Genomic DNA, 24313 nt, shown 5'->3' with positions numbered 1-24313 from the left:
CTGAAATTGTAATGAAAATTATGTATGTTTCCTAGACCAGGCCTTGGTAAAGGAAAATTACACAAATTAGAGAGGGGCACAGTGTTTAGATTGCTGGAGGTACATTATAAATTTAAAAAAATCTTGACAAGTTAAAATAAATTCCTTTAATTTTTTTTTATCCTATTTCGGGGATGGGGATTCTTAACTCCATTTTAACCAAATGTGAAAATTGCTGAATTCCTATATTTCATGAAAAAGGGGACTGGGTGCAAGACTCTTTCAAGAAATCTTAAACGCAGAGGGGGGGGGGGGGTGTCGAGCAATGTGATTGGTGATTAATGTTTGAAGAAAATTCTGCTAAATTCCAGTTGAACTATTGTGCATTATACAATAAAAGTCACAAAAAAACGCATGCTTTGACTTCACCCTTTGTTGTGTTAGTACACTAGTATACTGGATAGTTATGTGGATTATAGCTTGTAGATTCCTATATCCCTGATAATGTCCAGTATCTCGCTTGTAGATTCCTATATCCCTGATGATGTCCAGTATCTAGCTTGTAGATTCCTATATCCCTGATAATGTCCAGTATTTAGCTTGTAGATTCCTGTATCTCTGATAATGTCCAGTATCTAGCTTGTAGATTCCTATATCCCTGATAATGTCCAGTATCTAGCTTGTAGATTCCTATATTCCTGATGATGTCCAGTATCTAGCTTGTAGATTCCTATATCCCTGATGATGTCCAGTATCTAGCTACTCTTGTTAAGTTGAGCCAACTTAAGGCTACAAATCTCCAGTATCTCTTGCTGGAATCGTGAACTGAGAAATGGGCTCGAGTGCCGTTAAAAAACAGCCAAATGTTCCAACAATTGAGAATTGGATTGCATTTCATAGTTCATTTAAACAATTTTGTGATGATTTTTCCTGAAAATCTATTGCTTTTTCTTTGGAGGCAAAATGAACAAAATAATATAATGATTAAGCATGTTCAGTGTCAAAACTTTAGGAGATTGGGATAGCTACAAGTAAGTGTTAATTTTACATCTCAGATTTTACTTATATTCAAAAATCTTTAATTATGTCACATCGCAAAAGAAGTCAGGGGACATATATCGTTCCGATTCTTTTTTTCTCCCACCTAATTTTATCCGCCTGAGTTCTCGCAGATCTGAATGAAATTTCATATTTTAAAATAATAATCACTAATGAAGTTGTTCGTGGAAAATTCAAAATGACCTCCTATGCCAATGAAGCGGGGGAAGGTCATTCCGGGGCAACAAACGCTATTATTGCTTGTTTTTGACACGTACTGTTGAACTTCGTTATCTCGAACAGCGATATATTAAATAGCACGGATATATCAAAGTCAGTTGGCAGTCCCAGCTATTTTTTTTCTATAACCTCGGTATCTCGAATACTAGGATATCTCAAAAATTTTCTTGGTCTCATAGAGTTTGAAATAAGGAAGTTTGACTGTATATTTTACCATCTTTATGAACCATTTTGGTTGAATTAAGGGTTGAATCAAAGCATTATTTCTTCTGTCATTAACTTAGTTTAAAGAAGATACATAACAGATACTTTTCTCCAGGTCTCCTAAAACTGTAAGATTGTTGGTCTGTAATAACTAGTATTTTCGCTATGTCACACTCAGAAACACTCAACTGAATTCTAATAGGTAGAAGAGAAGTCAACAATGAAAGAAAAAGAGAAAAATGAGGAAGAAATGAAAAAAGAGCACAAGAAGTCAAAACGAGTGGAGGTGTGTTTTTTTTTTTTAATTCGAGATCTGCTTGTTCAAATCCCTGTGTCTATCGAAAAAATTCTTTGAATTTTATGTGAATAATAATTTTTACTATTATTGTTATTATTTTTGTAGTATCTGTCCTTTATTTCGTGTTAAAAGACTTAAATTTCATGTTAAACGACTTAAAACGTTACATTTCATTTTACTTTTCAGAGAATAAGAAGGGTTGTGAAGTGTTTGTGCTGCTGTTGCTGTCCATGGTAAATGGAGACTGGGGAGAATCACACTACAATATGATCTCGGGGAGTAATATTAAATCATTTAGTTTACTTCTATACTTATAACCTGTTCATGTTTTTCATATACCATGTCATATTTTTCCCTTGCTTTATCGCAAATAAGATTTTTTCCAAATCGAAGAAAATCCGATAACTAGTGCAAAGAGCTCGGGAAAATATTTAAAGGACATCAACCTGTTTCAACCAGCTTATATGTTGGTTTTGCTGTATATTGTTTTATTTTCGGCGGAGTAACTTTTACGAAATTTTCAAGAATATGAGTCTAAGAGACAAGATCTGAGTGCATTACAAACATAATGATCCAAATTCAAACTTTTCCTCTGCAAAAAGAGACAAACTAGACAGATCTCTTGTCTAATACATGTAGTTTGTGATAGAGCAAATATAACTGCGTCTTTCGGAATGACCGTCCTTTCAGGGAACACATTCTGCAGATAACTCAGTTTGGTTTCCGTTAAAATACATACCGGTGTTCGGATAATTTCGACTGTTCAGAAAATGCCCATCTAGTTGTATAGATTTCGACGTCCTTAAAATAAAATCCATTTTTTCCATGAATTCATGGGTCTAAAATTTTACAATGTTCAACATTACACCACTTTATCTTTTGACTGAGAAGTACCGGTAACATGATTTTGTAAGCCAATTTAAGCATTTTCCTCTGAAACTCAAAATTAAACCAGGAATATCTACAGGAAATAAATTCCATTGATACTCTATTTAAATTCTTTTTATTCAGATAATATCCAGGATTCTTCAGAAAAAGATGACTCTTTCCTAAATTTTCTTTCAATTAAAAAAAAAATGTTGCAGAAATTATAAAATTTAAAGTAATAATCTTTTTCGTGCTTACATTTAGTCCCCTCCTGGCAAATTTTGAGAAAATATTTGAAGTTCATAATATGAAAAACTTGCTTAAATGCAAAAACTTGTTATGGGTGAATAACATTTTGATCTCAATATAATTATGACGACAAACTGATCGTCATGCTTGTCGTTTTGGTTCAGTCTTGAAACTGCAAATGCATTTTTACAATGCAATTATTTTGGCCGATAGTTTTCTTCAGAAAATTATTTTGTGACATCTTTTTCATACTTATCAATGATACAAATATTGCCTTAAACAGGCCCGTAGCAACGGTTTCAAAAGGGGGAGGAGGAGGGGAGGCAACTTTCCAAAATAAACTTACAAGAAAAAAAATTTATCCTTAATATCTTTTGTTTTGAAGGCAAAATAATTGTTGACTCAGTTAAAACTTTAGTAGATTGTGATAGCTACGAGCGTTAGTTTCACATCAGAAACACAGGCACTTGGGGTATGGACCCCTCCCCCTTTTTCCATTTTTTTCTTTTTAATTCTGGGATCTAGTCACCTTTTCCCCTATTTTTGTATTCTAATATGCACTATATGTTATCGATAATGTAACCCTTTTGTCTCTATTAGCTGTTTTTAAATATATCGTTTTCGACTGATACATAGAGAGAAGGCTTGCAACTCTTTTCTCGTCGTCTGCCTCACCTCGCTTAAACTTCGCGTGAATTTTTCGCCTACAGCGAACTGTGTAAATAATATAAACTATAAAGGATAATTAACATAAGCATTTTCAGAAAATGAGACAGCCTAGTGAACTGTAGTTTCTTTGAAATTGTTCTTTTAAGTCCTAAATCTGATTGTTAGAAATATTTGCCCAGAGAAAAGTATTCGTATAATCTTTTTTCAATGACATCGTGAAAACTTAGACATTATATCAGTAAAAGCTTGTTGACTACATAAACATGTACACGTTTCCATCCATGAACAAAAAGTTCATGGGGATAACCCAGTATTTTTCAACACCCCTTTTTTTTCATTCAGGTCATGACACTTGAAGCAATACCACACTATATACATGATATAAGTATAGTATAGGTTTTCTTACAAGTTGTTACAACGTGTTGACTAGGACCCCTGACGTTGTGAGGATGATACGTGTTGGACGTGGATATTTATGAATTAAAGACCTTTACAGGACATTATATTTTATTTTATATCTGTATAACATCTACAAACTTTGAATTATAACGTTTTACAATTCATCCACTTCCTGGCCCATAGGTCAAAATAAATGGAAAAACTGGATATCTCTATATATCCATTAATATGGATTATCTAAATCTTAAATGTTCATTAGACTGATCCAATTGTGCATTATGCCAGTGACTGTGAAGTCAAAATTTACGTACTAATGATAAGCCGAGTCTGGACCTATTACACTACTCAGTCTAGAGTTCCTTCTAGAAATAAATAACAGTCTCTTGTATCCAAAATGGAATCTAGGTCTTTCCTCTGAAGTGTCTTTCTTTTACTCTGCATTGTACTGTGAACAGCATCTTTAGAAAGTTCCCAAACAAATAATTCCGTAGCTTTGGCAATGGCAATCACTGCTTCTTGACTTGCTAATGTCACATCTGGGTCACTCTTCATGATCGATTTGATTCGACTCAATGGCAGCCTCATCAACTTCTCGTTATCCTGATTAGAAACTTTATCTTTTGTTTTATCTGGCTTGTCTGTATTCTCTTTATCGGCAGTTTCTAATTCCATTTCCTCTACTCCCGCCATTTTCGCCTACTTTCTTTTTTGAATATTTTAGAGTTATCGGCCTTTTAATGTAGATTACAGCGAGGGAGAGTGTCAAAACCTTGAAAAACACTAACGTTATACCATGTATACGGGAATGCAATGAACTTGTAAAAGAAGGTAGTGGCTTTTGTCAAGCACTTGAAGTAGCTTGCAGTTATAGGGATTTTAATGTAAATATACGTGAATTTTTAGATATGTTATACTTTCAATTATTAAAATTATGAATAGGTTAGCGGAACATTTTACTGCGAAAATGTGTAGTTCGAATTTCCACTGCTGGTAAGCGGATATTAGTCATCCGTCTTATATCAATGAGACTTAATTGTGTTAAACATTTGAAACAATACTAAATACATCCTGTGTGTGAATCGAATCCATCTGAAGTAGTAGAATATTGGATTCAGAATTTATCAGAGACATAAACTGAAAAATTAAGTCTCTGATGTGAACCATTATATTAATTTTGATAAAAACAGTAAATATCCTAGAATATAGGTAAAAATGTATGACATGACTTATTTACCATATAGTTATATGGTATATAATAAGCATTAAGATGGGGAGTGTCTATTTGTATAGCATGAATGTGTGTAAAAGGTAGGAAAGTAGAAAATTTCCCTGCATTCACATTCTTTTAGTGTTCACAGGTATAATGCAATGTTAAAGGCGGACACACTATGTCTTGTTAAAGGGGAAAACACTATACAGGTCTTTTCATTCATTCAAACAAGAAACAAATGATGCCATAATTAACAAGTATAAGTACAGAAGAGGAGAAAAATATGATGGACCAGACTGGGATTCGAATGCGGGATTCGTGAATCTAGTCAGGTGCTCTACCTATTCTCTTTAGAGAAGTGGACAGGCTTTCGCCTACATCTGTGGATGTAGGTGAAGCCTGTCCACTTCTCTAAAGAGAATAGTGCTCTACCAACTGAGCTATCTGGTGATCAAACCCATTTAACTGCCACATTCCTCCCTCCTTAAAGGTCTTTGCCCCTGAAGACACCAACCCAGGCTTTTCCTTAGCAATTCTTTTACCTGTCACATCTTGATCATGGCAGAAAAGGAGAAATATGTGACAGACCAGACCAGGATTTGAACCTGGGACCCCTGAATTTTGAGTCAGGTGCTCTATCAACAGAGCTGTCTGGCTACCGGCAATCGAACCCGTCTGACTGCCGCACAAGAAAATCTGACTTATGTCAGACTTGTAAATTTTATTACATGTGAAACAAAACATGTTTTAAACAAATATACTGTATAGGAGAATTTTTAGCAAGGATTCAATTTTGGCATTATTAGCGAGGCTGTTGAGGTCCCTAAAATTGAATATCGCTAACAATGCATTGCATATTGGTTGTAATAGCTTCTTTTGTTGGCATTATAAAAATCGCTAAAATTACTTCTTGCTAAAAATTTGTACCAATTTTTCAGGATAAAATCGCTAAAAATTCCACTTATGCAATTGATCCATAGATATATCAACTACACAAAAAAGAATATCAACCTATCTTGAAACATGAAGTGTGTGGTTAATTTCTTTTTCTGTGAAGTTAATGCAGGTAATATGAATTGATAAATTAAAATGTTGATGCTAGGGCTGTATCAATATATCGATATATCGATACGTATCAATATTTAATAATGTATCGTATCGAAAAAATAAATTCCAATACGTATCTAACAGGCAGATTTTCTCATAATTCTGTGAAAAAGTTAGGAATTTCAATCACCAAGGGTTATATTTTTACTGTTTTGAATTAAAATTGATCAATAATGATCGATATAATCATTAAGGAGATAGCACATCTTAGATAAATATTACAAAATACAACTTTATTTTAACATGTTGTTTTACAGTCATTTAAAGTTTGAATTTGAAGTGAAATTTGTAGAGACAGTGAGACAAGACCTTCAAAATGGGTTATAAAACAATTAGTTTTTTTTAAAATTCATGCATTAAATGATTTAAAAGACTTTTTTGATAGACTTGTAAAAGAATCCAATATATCGGATATTGCATTATAGAATATTGTATCGTATTGTATCGACTTTTTTTGCTCAATACACAGCTCTAGTTGATGCAGGTAAAATAAATCAATCCACTGAGATCGGTAAAAATCATTCTGCTCAACATTTCATGTTTTGGTATTAATTATGTCCTTTAATCCATGTTTTATAATTGTCATTGGTAAAATACAACATCTTTCACTGAATATTAAACCATTAATAACTTACAGTTTTAATTGTCTTCCATTAGGTGAAGATGGATCTTTGGGGCAGTTTTGCATTGACTGGAGGAGGACTGTGTGTTGTTTATGTGTTGCTGCCCTTCATAGTGAGGCTCTATCCTTGGATTGCACACAAAATTGTATTTCTTCACTTTGGTAAGCTCTCTCTCTCTCTCTCTGTTTTGCTTTCATTCTTTTTTTATGTGTACCGCAGTCAGTGTCTGTTCAGATTAACTTTTAATCTGAACCTATATTGACAAAATTGATAAACAGCTGGTGACTTTTCTTACATACAAGTACAAGTTATTCATTACACATTTTAGTGGAACACCCCAAAGTAGTATTTAAAGACTTGAAAAAGCCAGAGAGCTTTGGGTTAAAGAATACCAGAAATTTCTATCTTGATGTTGATGAAGAGAGTACCATTGGAGTCTGGTAAAAGTTTTATATAAATAATAAACCAAACAGCAATAAACTTTGTCTGATCAGACCCCAATTTCAAATACCGTTAATGATTTTGCAAATATGTAATTTCATTTCTTTGATTTCCAGGCATACCTTACCCAATAATGCAGGCGATCAAATCGATGATAATGATGAATTCTGGGAGAAAAAGTTACAAGAAGGACAACCAATAATTCTCTATCTCCATGGCAACTCTTCTTCAAGGTATTTTCGACAGATTTTTTTTTTCAAGGACATGTACACAGTATTGGAGATCAGAGTTCTCTCAAAATTAATGATGTCTTTATTTATATGTTCTTGCAGAATGCTCATGCCCACGTAATATTAAATACTTAAACTTATCCAACTCTTATGAATATTTACAGGTAGATAGATTTTTCATCCAGGGGCTCTGACGTATTGTTACATAATTAATATAAAACGTGAATTAAATTCCCAAATTTTAACTCCCCATTATTTTTTTTTCAGAGCTCAGCCCCACAGAGTTGAGTTAATGAAGATACTCACTAAACTAAACTACCATGTGCTGGCACTGGACTACAGAGGTTTTATTTTTTTTCAAAAACTTTAACTCAGATTTCCAGATAAATCCTGTAAATTACCCATCTAGCAAATGAATTTCTTGCTTGTTGTTAATAAAGATACAGAAAAAAAAGAAAGTCCTTCAAATTATGAGAAAGAAGTTCAAAAGATGTGAATACTATTATACTATAATGACGTTTTATTTAATATATTGTTTATCCTTATGGCATTTTAGATCATTTTTATCTTGGACTGCGAAAGCAAGAAGACATTTGAAAGTTGATTTGATTGCAGGTTTTGGAGATTCCACTGGTTTCCCGTCAGAGGATGGTTGTGTTGCTGATGCCTACTTTTTGTACAAATGGATCAGAAAATGGTCAGCTGAAGTTCCTGTTATTATATGGGGACACTCACTAGGAACAGGGTCAGTGGAAATTAGTTCAGCTCTACTTCATGTTCTTGTAGTTAAAAAAATTCAGAAATGCACATTCTTAATTATTATGTTCAACTAATCTACAAAATTTAGAGGATTTTAAAGAGGATTAAGATTATACTGGAATTACCCTTTCTGTTTGTTTATGTATACTTGTTATGTTTGTGTTAGGCGAAGGGGAGTATTTACGTGCAATTTATCAGTGGTATACAAATCACCATGAATGCTAAACACATACTTTTGATGCTGCATATGTTAGCAACATTTATGCTTCAATGACCCTGGTCTAGGGTGGCATTAAAGTTTTTAGCTTATATTTATATATACATTGTAGTATAAAAAGTTATCTTTTAATTTGTTTTTATTCAAAAATGGATACCAATATGTTTGAGAGTATTAAAATCGAATTAAAAAAAAAAATACTGAATGAAACTGTCGTGAATATAATAAATGCTATTTGCTTAATATTCTCTGAACTTTTAAATTTTTCTACTATGCAATAGTTTGAGAATATGTGTTCATGATTTCATTATTTCCATTTCAGTATAGGGACAAAATTGACAAAACAACTATGTGAAAAAGGTAAGAAAGGATCAAAAAGTGAAATATTCACTTCAGACTTACACCATAATTTATAAACAGAAAAAAAATGGACTGATTTTTTCCTTACAGGTGAAGCACCAGATGGACTTATTTTACAGGCTCCATTCACAAATTTAAAACATGTCTCAAAACTCCACCCTTTTTCTGCAGTAAGTATGAATACCAGTGCATGGAAAATGCAATCAAAATTCAAGAAAGTTTTAACTCAAGTTTAATCAGACTTCAATTCAAGAAAGCCAACTCTTCTAAGTGTGGTAGTTTGATTACTGACATAAGTAGAGAGACAAAAATTATGTTAATACATTATGGCTTCATTTTTTTTCAGTTGTTTAGATTTCTTCCCTGGTTTGACTGGGCTGTATTAAGTGCTTTGGATAGAATTGGCCTTCATTTCAAATCTGATGAAAAGTAAGTTCCCATATTCATGGCAAAATTGATACACATGAACACTGAGTGACAACAGATTCTTTGGATTCTATAACTAAATATTGAACTTGATTCATTTGCACTGCTAAACATTGAGGATAGAGCTCAAACTGTATACTTGTACATAAGTATCAGAATACTGTATACATAAACAAGTGCCAGTTTTCTATTTATCTGTAATGATTTTGTAATCTTTATTTCTCCAGTATAGCCAGTGTTACTGTCCCTATATTACTCCTTCATGCTGAGGATGACTTTACTATTCCCCATGAACTCGGTGAACTGGTAAGGTCAATGAAAATTAGGTCAAAAGTTTGAGTTTTTGTTGTTTGTTTATATTAAAGACTGTGGTTTTAATTTTAATCATCACTATGTTTATGCATGGACATTTATCAAAAGCAGTAGTGGATAGAATTGGCCACCATATGGAGTAATAATGTCTTTTTTTTCAGTTCGAGACTCTATTTTATTAGTACTTCTTTATAAAGGAACTTGCTACAGATAGTATGAGTCTTTTGAAGTGATATGTTCTTTTTATTAATAAGTTACATTATTTATATTCAACAGCTCCATGAAGAGGCAAAGAGAGTCCGTGAGACGACCAGCGGTAATATCCACTTTGTGTCCTTTGACAAAAAACACAAATATGGTCACAATGGATTGTATAGAAGTCCAGAACTTCCTCAACATGTCTTGTAAGACTTATATATTGTATTAATGTTTATTTGTGTCGCAAAACAATCAGAGCAATTAGAATTTACATAATTTTACCCTATTGAATTTATACTGATAAAAATAGCCTCTGTTTGAAATTTGATAACGTTTTGAAGAATTGTTCATTTCGGGGTGTAACATGGCTTTTTAATGAAAATTTCGTAATTTTCAGAAACTTTGTGGCATCTTTGAAGAGATGATAGGATTTCCAGTTCTTTTCTCATCAGACAGGAACCTTGAATAAAGAAGTTAGACTCTAAGTCATTTCATGGGGCATATCTTGTATAAACTCAGAACAAATTTCTACTATTCTTGTAAGAGATCACTTGTTTTGTGATTATTATTTTTTTTACTTGCTTACATATATGTATGTCTTTTTTGTATTAAAAGTTGTATGGTTTGTAACACTTATTAATATAGGTAAGAGGATATAAATATGTTGCATACTGGGTAAGCCTGACCAAGAAGTAATTTCACTCACTTTGGCTTGCTTATCAAGATGTAGTGAATAGCTCAGACATTCATTTTTATAGCACTATTTTTTTTTAAATATGACCAAATCTGAAATTGTTTGGAGGAATGGATAAAAGTTTGTATTTATATTAAATAGGTTTGGTTGAAATCCTGTCATGTAGGGAGTTTTACTAATTATTCTCTATGTAATTATACAAGATGAATCAAAAGAAATATAAGAGTTTTAGTTAAAAGTTGGAAGTTATATGTAAGGTCATAGTGAAGGTCAAGGTAAAAAAAAATAATTACCTGGTACACAGACTAATTGCTCACCAATCTATTTCAGTGTATTAATTTTGCATTAATACAGTTGGTAATAATTTAAGATAAAGGAAAAAAGCTAAGGAAAAGGGCTAAAAGAGCTCAAATTAAAGTTGGAAAAGCCAACTTTAACGTTGGAAAAGCCAAGATTAAAGTTGGAATTAGCAACTTTAAAGTTGGAAAAGCCAAGAATAAAGTTGGAATTTCCAACTTTGAAGTTGGAAAAGCCAACTTTAAAGTTGGAAAAGCCTGGATTAAAGTTGGAATTACCAATGTTAAAGTTGAAATTATCAACTTAAAAAAATATATTATGTGGCACTAATACGCTTCCGTACAGATGAGTTAAAAAACAGGGTCTGATTAGGAGAGGAGCATAAAGTGTTAAAATTTGGGAGACACACTATACTGAAATAATATTGTGACAATGGAAAAGAGAGAGATGGAGGATATGTCCCTTACCCAAATATTTTCTGTACAGCAGTCATAATCATGGTAATACTGTTTCTGTTGTTACTTGTCAGGCCCGTATCAACTTTTTTTTAAGTGGGGGGGGGGGGGGCTCCATAAAATATGAGGGAGGATAGACTTTTCTTTAACTTCTCAGTACGATTTTTTTTTTCAAATGCTGGAATTTTTCAGTGTTTTGCTGTACAACAACAAAAAGGTTGGGGTGGGGTTGAGGGTTACAAGCAGCTTCTAAATGAAAATTTACATAGACGTCGCGCACGGTGTTAATTGTGTCTAAATGTCATTATTACCATTGCGGCAGCATTTACGCTACATGTATATACTATAGGCACCTAGTATATGTTTTGGAAACAATGAACTGTATGAAAGCTACATATCATTCAGTCGGTAATTGTATTAAGAATATACTTAATAAATGCATGGGAAATGGCAAGAGAATTTAATTATTTTTTGTTAATGAACTGCATTGTATATTTTACAACATACTAGGTTTATATTTTTTTTTCTTTCATCAAAACTGTAAGTCAAAAACGTCACATCAAATAATGTAGGCCTAATCTAACGTCATTTTGACGTTACCAAATTGACACCAACAGCGTGCGCAACGTCATAGTAAAACTACACTCAGAAAAAGTCGCCCCCACTCCCTCACCCCCCGCCCCTCCTCCCGCGCACTACGGGTGGCAGCCTGCTTGTTGATTTATCAACAGCAACTTCTAGACGTCAATAATCGTATAGAATTGAATAGAATAGAATAGGATTTATTACCAAATCAGGGCCCAATGGGCATAAACATATAACATGTATAATTACAGATAAGATAACAGACAGAATACAACATATATAATGGTGTTTTGAGTTTCATATGTAGACATAGGTTGTCTTGATTTAAGATATATCTGTACTCTTAATTGATACAACTTAATGTGCAATGATGTGCATTACTATTACTAATATTATACATATAACTGAACACATAAAAAATGTGTGATACATCAACAAGAGGCAGCAAGAGTCGGTGCTAAAGGATATACAGAAATCCACTTCTGCCTCATGTAGAATAAACAGATACACAATCTATGGAAAAGTGTATTAAAAAAATTAATAATAATAACAATAATTAAAAAAAAATTGTATGTTGAATGGCATGTATAAATTATATTAAACTGCAATGGACAGCAAGAATCAGTGCTGAAGGATAGTATTATTATTTTAATTAATCCACTTCTGCTCAATGCAGAGTATACAACAACACACGCATATAACAACATAACATACTGTAGTATAAGTATTAAATCAAAGTACATGTAAGTAAAGTCAAGATCAACATGTGACTTTGAATTTGTCTAACTACACATGACTTATAAATTCACACAAATTGCACAGCACATCAACATCTTCACAGTTCATTAACCATAAAAATTGATTACTTTTAGACATACTATTAAAAAGATGAGATCTCGTATATGAATAAATGAAATTTTATGAATTAAGTACTTAAATGAGTTCATTTTTACGCTATTTTTTTTTTTTTATTTAATTATCTCCCAATATTGTCTTTAAAAAAGAGAATGATGGTGTTAACATTTATATAAAGGGATGACCATTTGATTCTTAGAGGGGAACCTGGCAGGTAATCTTGAAAATACTGGCAAGAAAATATATAATCTGACCTTGACTGGAGCAACTCTTCCCCCCTCAACCCTCCCCCCAAAAAACGCGCGCGAAACAGTTTTGGGCTCTTTCTCTCCCCCCCCCCCTCTCTCTCTCACAGGCACTTGTTTCTGTAATAAATTTCTTAACCTATAGTATAGTAATAATAACAGTGTAATTATTATACTATGTGTTATAAATTTATTACAGAAATAGTGTCTGTGCTCTCTCGCTATTTGTCATCTCATTATTTTTGCAATATTTGATAATACAGAAGTTGGCAATAAACGAATAGACAAAGATCGAATTATTGAAATATCCACTTCCGGTAAAGAGCTAGGTCCAAAGTCCAAGTAAACAAAGCCGCAAGCAGACAGTATATATCGTGACAGCAAAATGTTGAATGAAAATGTCGATTCTAGGCAATATCAAGAAAGGCATTGTTCTCCAAAGAAGAATAATCAGCCAAAGATGAAGACAGTAACTGGAAAAACGACGGAAAGGTGCATAGTTTCATAGTTTAACCAGAGACATATATATGTCTCTGGTTTAACAACATCGAAGATTAGTTTCACCATTTTGACACTTGAATACTGCTTGGGCCCCATGTTTCACAAGTCCTTCGAAGGTTTTGATGAATTATAAAACCAATGATTAAAAATTTTTTGTGATATAAATATCTGATAAACAATCTGAATATTTAGCCTATGAAACAGGTATTTCATTTTATTTTCATATATATATAAGTAATGGATATAATGTAATTTTTCATAATTTATTTAGCAGTGTAGTTAACAATTGTCACCAGTACAATCATTGTCTGTAACCCATGGGTAATTCACATTGATTCTTTCTATCATCACCCATGCAGTTTAGGGAGCTTGTGAACTCAAAACTGTGGTTTGCTAGTATGATGCAGAACAGAATGAATTTATAAGGGTTATATTAACAGAATTTATAAGGGTTGTATTATATTTTGCAATAATGAACTGGTTATGATGCTGAAGACCCCCTCCCCCTCCCCACCAGGTTTAAAAAAATGTTATCAAGTTTTGGTGTATTTTTTAGGTGGGACTATCTTGTGGCAACATAAGTTATTAACAGGGGGTAAAAGGGGGATATAATTAATTGTCATGAAGGTGTGCTATCTTTGACCTATGTTCATATCAATGACTAGATTTTTTTAAGTTGGAATTATTTTATTCACATAAAGTGAATGAGAGTAGGCAGCAGACAGAGCCTATTATAGCCCTCTCCCTATTCTGCATGTATATAGATTTTTATTAAAATTATTTCTTGACACCATACCCAATATTTTTTATTCTGTCTGTCTGAGAAAATATTGGCTCATTGGGTGTGTCATTCAAAGAGGAGTGATGTGTTTCTTATAATCTTAAAAAAACTGACCAGGGAAGTAAAATACTTACATTTAGAGATTAGTGTATCATTAAAATTTACACTAGATATTTTATTCTTTTCAGTTGACAAAGAATAGTAATATATCTTGCATTGTATCTTTTCCATATATAAAAGCATTTTTGTGGAAATGGTAGACCGTGTTCTTCAAAGTATAATTTTGATTGTTATCTGTCATTTACAGTATAGCAACATGGTGCTTTTAAAATATACTATGTATGCTAAAGACTAAGAGATGCAAAACTTTATAATGAAACAATTCACATTATTGTATTATTTAATACTGATTTTAAAATGTGTGTTTTGCAGACCGGTGTATGATACTGCTGTAAAGACAACCAAGTACCTGGTTCTTTCACTGTTTGTCATTTATGTGGTGTTCCCTTCTGTAATGACATTATATCCGAGGATTCAAGAAAAACTTATCTTTCTTAATTTTGGTAAGTATTTGAATTCTCTGAATCAAAAAATGTTTTTAAACACTTGACATCATTTGCATGCATGATGATATAAATACTGATCAGAAGTGAAATGTACAAGATAACGATTAAGCTTCAAATTTTTATCACTATCAATATATGTGTATTGCATTTTGTAATCCATACAAAATAATAAAGGGTGAGTGTATGTAAAGATTTGTTTGGCAACATTCTGATATTTTTTTTGTAATATATGTTTTTAGTGTGTTGGCCACCATTTATGGATGTGACAAAGCCAGAAGAACTAGGAATAACAGGAGTTAGGAATTTTTATCTTGATGTAGATGAAGAAATCACAATAGGGGCATGGTAATTCTAAATACTTCACATAGGGATTTTTTAGGGTTCTTTTTTCAAGTGTCTGCAATAATGAAATTTAGAACCATCTTATTAAATCATTGGATCTAAAAACTTGGCAGTATGGAAACAGCTTTCAATAATTAAAAATCTGACTTTTTTTTATAGGCACCTTCTTCCAAAATCTTTGGTTAAAAATGAAACTATGGACTTTGAATCTAAGTTGAACAGTGGTCATCCTATTTTCTTGTACCTGCATGGATCTACAGGCACCAGGTGGGTGTATAAATAATTATAAAGGAATGAATGTGTATTCAATTTGTAGGACATCCTTTAATCTCAGCCACATTAAAAAAAAAAAAAAACTTCCTGGGTAACACAGTAATGAAATCAAGGTAACACAGTAATGAAATCGAAGCTTTGAAGATTACTAATTGATTGTAACGGTAGCACTTTCATTGATTTAACTGAGAAAAAAAAATGCTTTTTCATTTTTTTGGGAACCAAAGAAATTATCAGGGCTGAGTTCAGTGTACAGTGAATTCAGTGAACCTAAATTTATAAGTCTTGCAGGTAGACTAGCTGCAAGACTGTATATATGTCTAGGTCCGTATGAATTAAACACGTAATAGGGCTGGCATATACACGTTCATTCAACTTCTGAGACTATCTAGCACTACAAAGTCCATACGATCTTGAGCTCAACTCTGCTCCTGTTATCCTGTTTTCTAATTATACATGTAATCTGTTTCCTAATTATAATCTGTTTCCTAATTATAATCTGTTTCCTAATTATTATATCCTTGTTTGTAGAGGAGGATGGCACAGAGTCCAGTTAATGAAATTACTGACCTCAATGGATTTTCATGTTATAACCTTAGATTATAGAGGTGAGTTACAAAGGTTTTTCTCATTTTTTGCTGAATTTCTTAACTACAACTGTGATATTATCATATTATTTTAATGTTATAGATATGTGCATATGGTATGTGTACATTTGATTTATTTTTAAATAAACTATATAATGAGCATGGCATAACATTATTTCTCAAATTTAGAATGAAAAAGCATTTCAGTAGAATCAAAGAACAATAAAATAATAAGATGAAAGACTAAATCTTTTAAAATTGTAAATATACAATGTAAATAGAAATATATTTAATAAATAAAGAATAGAAAGATACTTGAATACATAGACTTCTTTATGTATATAGGGTATGCTGATTCCACTGGTCACCCCTCAGAAGATGGAGTGGTGGCTGATAGCCATTTTATGTATAGGTGGATCAAAGAAAGAAGTGGGACTTCTCAAGTCATTTTGTGGGGCCATTCTTTGGGAGCTGCGTAAGTAAATCATTTCACAAGTGGAAATGTAGGAGATTTCCCATTCAGAAAAAATTAGTTAATATGTATATGATTAATTTTTTGTGTTCTGTGTTGATTTGATAGATAATATAATCAATTTATTTTTAGAATTACAACAAAGCTGGCCAAACAGTTATGTGAAGAAGGTAAGTGTTACACTGCTTTTCAATGGAAAATTCAGAGCAAACATTTGTTAGCAAAGCATGTTTCCTGGAACAAGGAAAATAACTCTGTCATTCCTCAATTAAAAATTCTTGGTAAAGAAAAGGAATTATGTTTGATGTACTGGATTTGAGGGCTTTAGTCATAATTCATTTGTAAGATAAATGCATGCAACACCATCATTGTATATTTATTCCAGTACATGACAAATTGGTAACAAATCTAAAAGCAAATTAGAGAATAAATTTTATATATACAGCCAAACATCATTATCTTGAACATGATTGGAGATAAGCTGGGTAAAATACTTAAGAAATAAGCACATGGGACTTCAAAATCACTTCATCATATCAATGGGATTTGAGATACCGAAGTTCAACTGTATATTAGAATAGAGATATTGTAAAGAAAAATTATTTAAATAAACCCTGTCAATCTCATACTTGTAAGGATTTTTTAAGATCTTTAAATTATTTTGAAAAATGCTTTTTTTGTGTGTCTTATTATGCATGCACCTGTATTACAAATGTATTAAAATACATTAGAAGATATATATATTTTTAGTGGAAATTTGCTGCCAGATAATGGTGTGTTAATCATGGAATATCATGTTTTATCAATAAAGACTCTATGATCTTTGCTAAACATCAAACCCTGTGTCAAAATAAAACAAGTAACAATATTGAGAATCAAATAAACTTTCCAGGAGATGATCCACATGGGGTTATTTTAGAATCTCCATTTAACAACATTAGAGATGCTGCCCTCAGCCATCCATTCTCAGCAGTAAGTTTTACACTAATTTTTTTAATAAAAAAGATCATTCATTCAACATGTAATTGGACCATTGTGAATCAAAATGTAGTGATCACATTGTCTTCTGGATTCAACAGTAATATTGACCATATATAATTTAGTCAGGACATCTGCACTTTTTGTTGCCATCTCACTCCCAAAGAAAGAGGAATCAGGATATGATTTTATACCCAGTAAAGTGAATATGAAAACCCTCTATTGGATTTTGGAAACTTTCATTATGTTCTGTTCATACATGCAAAGGTCACCATGCAATGAGATATTGAAATCACCTCTATGTCCAAGCTATGTTACTTTGTAACTTTTATATAAACTGGTAAATAATAATAATTCTCATCATAATAATTTTTCTCCATGTCACCTTAAGGATGTTATGATCTACATTTATATTTAATTTTTAATCCTTTTTGGAAAAAAGTAATAGACACAGTAGATTTATTTATACCCTATCTGCATTGGATTGCATAAATTTTACACAATTTTTCAATTTATGTTATATTCGATACTGTCAATCTTTTAAAATAAATGTTATAATCTAAAATAACAGTTTAAATGTTTACTGTGAACCCCTTTATAGCATCTGTTCAGTTAATATTGATCTATAGGCTATAGCTTTCATAATACATGTAATATACAATGAAGTTATGTCCTCATAAAAAAGTATATTTTAAATGTTTCGTTTCACAAATTATGATGATACCTTAGTAATTCTTGGTGTTGTCAATGGTCAACAGAAGGTACTAGCATAAACAACAATTCATTTTTTTTTTTAATTTTCATAACAATGCTTGGATTAATTTTCTTTTTAGCCATTTCAGCATATAGCCTTCTACAAGAAACTTATTCTGGACTCTGTAGCTCAAAACAATGTGTTCTTTACAAGTGATGAAAAGTAAGTAGTATTAAAATTGCATATACATGTATTGTAGTTGGATGTATTATCAACCACTTGTTGTCTTTGATTAGTTTCATAAGATCTAAATTAACATTTATTATAGTTAATCTTTATAAATGTACAAACAGTTACATGTATTGACAGCATTCAGTTAGTCTGATGTAGAAAGGGTTGGGAAATTAAAAAAAAATCTGCATGAAGTTCCTGGAATATTTTTATAATATAGATAATTGTTTATTACAGTATAGCTAGTATAGATTATCTGTGTATTGCAGTATAGCTAGTATAGATTATCTGTGTATTCCAGTAAAGCTTTCATAGATAATCTGTGTATTACAGTATAGCTAATATAGATTATCGATGTATTACAGTATAGCTAGTATAGATTATCTGTGTCTTACAGTATAGCTACATGTAGTATAGATTATCTGTGTATTACAGTATAGCTAGTATAATTAGGGATGTCAAAATTGTTATTTTCCTTAGTCGATTATTCGATTGCATTATTCGAACGATAGTCGAATATTCGGGACATATTCTGAAAATAAAATTTTATTTCAAACTTCACTGGTACTTGACGTGTTTATAACTCAAAAACTCTTAATCTGTTTAAAATGTAACATAAAAATTAATGCAGAGTAACGTTGAATAGCAAGAATATATGAAATAAATTTAGAAATCTAATCTTCCTAAATTCATGATTTCCCCATCAATCGAATTCATAAATTGGTCTGTACATGCAGTTAGTTTTTATTTAAGTGAGCATTCAAAATTTTCTAGCCGATATTTTTTAAAGCTTATTATGAAATAAATTGGGGGGGGGGTTAATCTCAAACTATCCGAACGCCAGGTGGCTGTTAAATTGTTAAACAGTTAGTTACTGTTTATTCATTTATTGATTGTTCTGGCTATCAAAATGTCCTTAATTATAAACAATTTAAAATGCAAGCGAATTGTTTTAATAATTATCGAAGCGTCAAAACATGTCACATGTTCCAAGCATTTGAGCAATCTTAAAATAAAGATAGGTACATTCGTATAAAATCAAGTCCAATTAATTATTTTACAAACAAAGCCCAGTATATGTATTGATGGTTGATTTATTACAAAAACAACACAAGCAATAACTGGTAGATAATTCTTGCGGTAGAGAAGCATTTATAATTACTGTACTTTCTATACGCACATGGAAAATCAAGTTTTTTGTAGAGGAAAATTATCTTATCAACTGTCTCCGAGGAAAGATGGTTTCTCAATTTTGAAATGAGAATTCCATATCGTTATCACTCTTTTATTGCATTTTTTTAGAATTATAATATTCGAATGTCGTTTCATTATTCGATCGTCGGTCCATTCGACTGACAGTCGAATAGTCGACTATTCGTTGACATCCCTAAGTATAATAAATAATCTGTGTTTCAAGTATAGCTAGTATAGATTATCTGTGTATTACAGTATGGCTAGTATACACATGTTTTATCTGTGTATTACAGAATAGCTAGTGTAGATTATCTGTGTATTACAGTATAGCTAGTATAGATTATCTGTGTATTACAGAATAGCTAGTATAGATTATCTGTGTATTACAGAATAGCTAGTATAGATTATCTGTGTATTACAGAATAGCTAGTATAGATTATCTGTGTATTACAGAATAGCTAGTATAGATTATCTGTGTATTACAGTATAGTTAGTATAGATTATCTGTGTATTACAGAATAGCTAGTATAGATTATCTGTGTATTACAGAATAGCTAGTATAGATTATCTGTGTATTACAGAATAGCTAGTATAGATTATCTGTGTATTACAGAATAGCTAGTATAGATTATCTGTGCATTACAGTATAGCTAGTATAGTTTATCTGGGTATTAAAGTCTTGCTAGTATAGATTATCTGTGTATTAAAGTAAAGCTTGTATAGATAATCTGTGTTTTACAAAATAGTCTCTATAGATAATTTGTGCTAGTACAGTGTCTCTATTATCTGTGTATTATAGTATAGCGGCAGTGAAGTCTCCTGTGATAATCATGCATGCTGAAGATGATTTAGTCATTCCTTATGATCTTGGACTCAAGGTAAGACTACAATGAAGTACTATATTACAGTCTGATGTCAAGTATAGAACTTAGATTTATGTATTCTCTGTCTTTTTTGATATGAACATTTTTCTTTAATCTGGAATTTGTATCTTTCTTTGTACATGTATATTAATGTTCACCTTATTTTACACCTTTCTTTTAGACAAATTACAGAGCTGAATTGACCATTTTTGGTACAAGGTCTTGTACCCTTTCAGTTGGGAATTTTGAATTGAAAAATAAAGGGACAAAACATGGAAATATTGATGACATATTATGTTTACTGTTGAATAGACATTATAATTATATTGTAGGATTATCTTCTATATATATCTTTAAATAATATCAAAATTCAAGATTGTTGACGAAAAGCACTGAAAAATTCAATCATCTTGTCATTTTCGAAATTTAATTGGCAAACTTTTCAATTAGGATGGGGTATTCCCACTGGACACACATGCAATATATATATATATATATATATATATATATATATATATATATATATATATATATATATATATATATATATATATATATATATATATATATATATATATATATATATATATATTAGGGATGGCAACAAATATTCGAACATTCGAATATTCATTCGATGAGTTGATATTCGAATATGAATTTAAGATTCGAATATTCGGTGTTTTTCAGATTTCGTAAAAAGAAGTACTGTGATTAATAAATTTTGATTAGAACAGTGCTGGAATTATCCCTGTTTAATTTATTAACGATCAAATTCGATCGCCTGATTTCTTTCACTACTTTCTTATCTTATAGATCTACTAAATTACATGTATTTTGTTTTAAGCAAGGTGTTAATGAATTGTACAATAATGCTTTATGTATAATACAAAACGTACTTTCATAGTTTTTATTAGTTAGATACTATCGGATCTAGAATCAAGGACAACAAAATGAAAACCTTCTTAGAATGTCTAAAAGACGCGAGGAGTATACTTTTCAAAATAAATTTAATTGATCATTGAATGAATGTCCGATAAAATTAGTCTGTATTCAATATTGCTCAATTTCAGCATAAATGTGTAAATTACTTGTCAATGATTATCTCGGGTTGTACATAATTCTAAATTTTATATTCATTATCTGGAAATTAGTTAATTACCTAGGAAAATTGTCTATGGAAATATTTGTTTACATTGTATCAAAGATTATAATAATATCTCTTATTAGGCAGATAACTGTAATTCATTACATGTATTGAAATCTGAAAAGTACACCGTTACGACTACATCTCGCCTTTGGTAAGACGACTGGTTCCTCAGTTGGAGCCACTATAAATACACATGTTTCCTTTGTTAAAATTATACTTTTCTACATTGATATCAATTATTTATTTCAAACATTGACAAATATCAAATGGAATTCCTTATTGTACACCTACAAAAGTCTTCATACAATTTTACTTCCAATATAAGTATACCTACGCTAAACCTTTCATGAGAGTAGGATGATGCATTATATAAATTAAACAGATTTTATTTATTTTATCGAATATATTCGAATACTTGCATTGAATATTCGAATATGAATTATTGACAAAATTGACATCCCTAATATATATATATATATACACACACACCCCTTTCCTCCATTCTGCCACTTTCAGTTAGTATTAAAAAGATCTCTGTTCTAATTTCCTCATTATATAGAACCCAGATTAGCTACCTTTCCCCCTGTTATTGCAAATATATGGTACAAAATTCTTGTTACCTTATTATGCCCGATACCACATTTTTTCTGAAGATTTGAATCACTAGTGATGAATTTTAAAGTAAATAATCCACAGCAGGTTTTCTAGGTAATAATTTTTGGGAGTTATTGAATAGATTTAATAAAAATGACTTTGACTTTGCCATGCTGCTGAAAAAAGTGCAAGATTCTTAGACCCACACATATCACATATGGGTGGGTCTTCGTGAATTTTAAGATGTCAACAAAAACACAGAATATACATAGCAACTTTTTATCTCGAGGTGAATGTGTGAAGTTTTGCTGTAGTCTACAAGAGTCATTTAACATTTAAATTCTCTAAATACTGCTTTGTTATTACAGTTATACAAGTCAGCCCAGCATAATAGACCCCAGGACAGTGGTCCTCTGCAGTTCATTCCCCTCAAAGCCTCTTTTGGATATGGACACAAACATATATTTCAGGCTCCAGAACTACCAGAAATTGTAAGGTTAGTGAATGAATCATTCTTTACTAAAAAAAAATTCCCATACAAAGATATTTAAGGCTGTAAACATGTAGTTGTATCTCTGCAAGCAAAGTTTTGGGGGATGATATTCTGGAATTCCAACATCCATATGTCTGTATTAAGGTCATTTTGATGAAATCAAGGTTACATGGTACAAAAGTATTCAAATAATGTTTTTGCCAAAGAACATATTAGAAGCTTGAACTTGAGACATAGGTTGCTGTAACACAAGAATATGTTTAGACCCTAATAAACATGTACAGGGTAAATTGAACAAGATTGCATGTTAGATTGCATGTGTCTGGAGGGTGTGTAACAATCCTGCACCATGTTCATTTGAACAAGGTCAAAGTTACTCGGTTTTAAATCAGTATTATATTCTTCTTGAAATTCTTGTCCAGACTATAATTCTGTTATGGAATAACTTTAGAAGATAATCCTAGCTAGCCTTAGGGTTAATTTTGATCATGGATACATCATGAGTTAAAGGGAAATATGTCAATAGGTGAAGGAAACAAACATTTGGTGATTTATTATTCTTAATAAATGTATATGTAAATTTTTCTATTTTTTTTTTAATTTCAGGAACTTTTTAGGTCTTTGTCAGAAGAAATATCAGATTCTGGATTTCTACGTTTGTTTTATCCATGTCTGTCTCTGCTCAACAACCACAAGTCATCATGATCAAAGTATCTAGAAAAACCATGGCACTATACAGTTGTAGGCTTCAGTGTAGCTTTGAATTTTTTCTTATGTTTAGTTTACTTTACAAAGCTGTTTCTAAAAATCTCAATTGATTAAGATTTGATGAATCCGTTTATATTCTTTTGATTAAATTTTAGTACACAGAGCAGATTTCATAAATAACCCAAATTTGCTGTTACATGTACTCTCTGTAAACCTATGTCTTTCATGGTTGAATTACTTTGTTGTTAGGTGTATGTATTTAATGTCACTGTTTAAATTGAGAATGTACATAGACATGTATAATATTCTCTGTGTTGCAGCATTTTGTGGTATATGTTAAATATTTTGGATTTGATGATTGTAAATGTACATATGTAGTTATTTTGTTTACTTATATATACTTGTACATGTAGGACAATCCCATTTTTAAAAAATAATAATTTTATCTACTTAATTTAAAGTGATATGGTCCATAATTCTGTGGATATTTCAGTTTTGAGAAATTCTTGGTCTTTTTAAAAAAATATATAAAAAATAAGTAACTGTTTGTGTTTATTTTAGCATACTGTTTGTTTTGTTTTGTTTTTGTTTTAGCATTCATGTATATATAGAAAAAGTGCATTTGTTCAAGATTGGAGATTACTTTCTTGAGAAAGTAATACATGTATTTTCCTCTAATAGTCATACTAAAAAGGACTTATGCAATGGTAATGTGTTTGTCATCCATCCATCTAGTTTTCTGTTTCACTGTAAAATTTTTTTTAAATGCTTCTCCTCCTACAATTTTACTCTTATTTCATTAATTTCATCAAAATAAATTTAATCAATTAGTCTACATCATCACTGTTAGATTTCAGTAAATGTTGATCCCATGATTACTTAAATTATATCATTATCTTTGAAATTCTTTCAGAATACTAATTTCCCTGTTT

At 31.3% G+C, this 24313-nt stretch overlaps 2 protein-coding genes across 2 annotated transcripts; one reads left to right on the top strand and one right to left on the bottom strand.

Moving 5' to 3' along the window:
* Positions 1-4033: 4033 nt before the first annotated feature.
* Positions 4034-4663, bottom strand: LOC133182414 (DNA polymerase epsilon subunit 4-like). The gene has a single exon (XM_061317257.1). It carries the CDS (start codon positions 4631-4633, stop codon positions 4289-4291), a length of 345 nt encoding a protein of 114 aa, XP_061173241.1. The 5' UTR covers positions 4634-4663; the 3' UTR covers positions 4034-4288.
* Positions 4664-4749: 86 nt separating this feature from the next.
* LOC133182751 (uncharacterized) lies at positions 4750-23848 on the top strand. The gene is made up of 23 exons (XM_061317599.1): positions 4750-4824; positions 6918-7044; positions 7212-7323; positions 7441-7557; positions 7822-7898; positions 8170-8299; positions 8853-8890; positions 8981-9060; positions 9237-9319; positions 9544-9622; positions 9905-10032; positions 13306-13449; positions 14672-14802; positions 15045-15150; positions 15307-15414; positions 15952-16028; positions 16353-16482; positions 16612-16649; positions 17372-17451; positions 18291-18373; positions 20376-20454; positions 22549-22676; positions 23280-23848. The coding sequence occupies exons 2-23, from the start codon at positions 6924-6926 to the stop codon at positions 23389-23391; spliced, it is 2181 nt and encodes a 726-aa protein (XP_061173583.1). The 5' UTR covers positions 4750-4824; positions 6918-6923; the 3' UTR covers positions 23392-23848.
* Positions 23849-24313: the final 465 nt, after the last annotated feature.

This window comes from Saccostrea echinata, unplaced genomic scaffold (assembly GCF_033153115.1).
Source record: "Saccostrea echinata isolate AGI-Se365-2 ecotype Australia unplaced genomic scaffold, CSIRO_AGI_Sech_v1 ptg000009l, whole genome shotgun sequence".
NCBI lineage: Eukaryota > Metazoa > Mollusca > Bivalvia > Ostreida > Ostreidae > Saccostrea > Saccostrea echinata.
The sequence above is the reverse complement of the archived record's forward strand: the minus strand, read 5'-3'. Positions and strand labels throughout refer to the sequence as shown.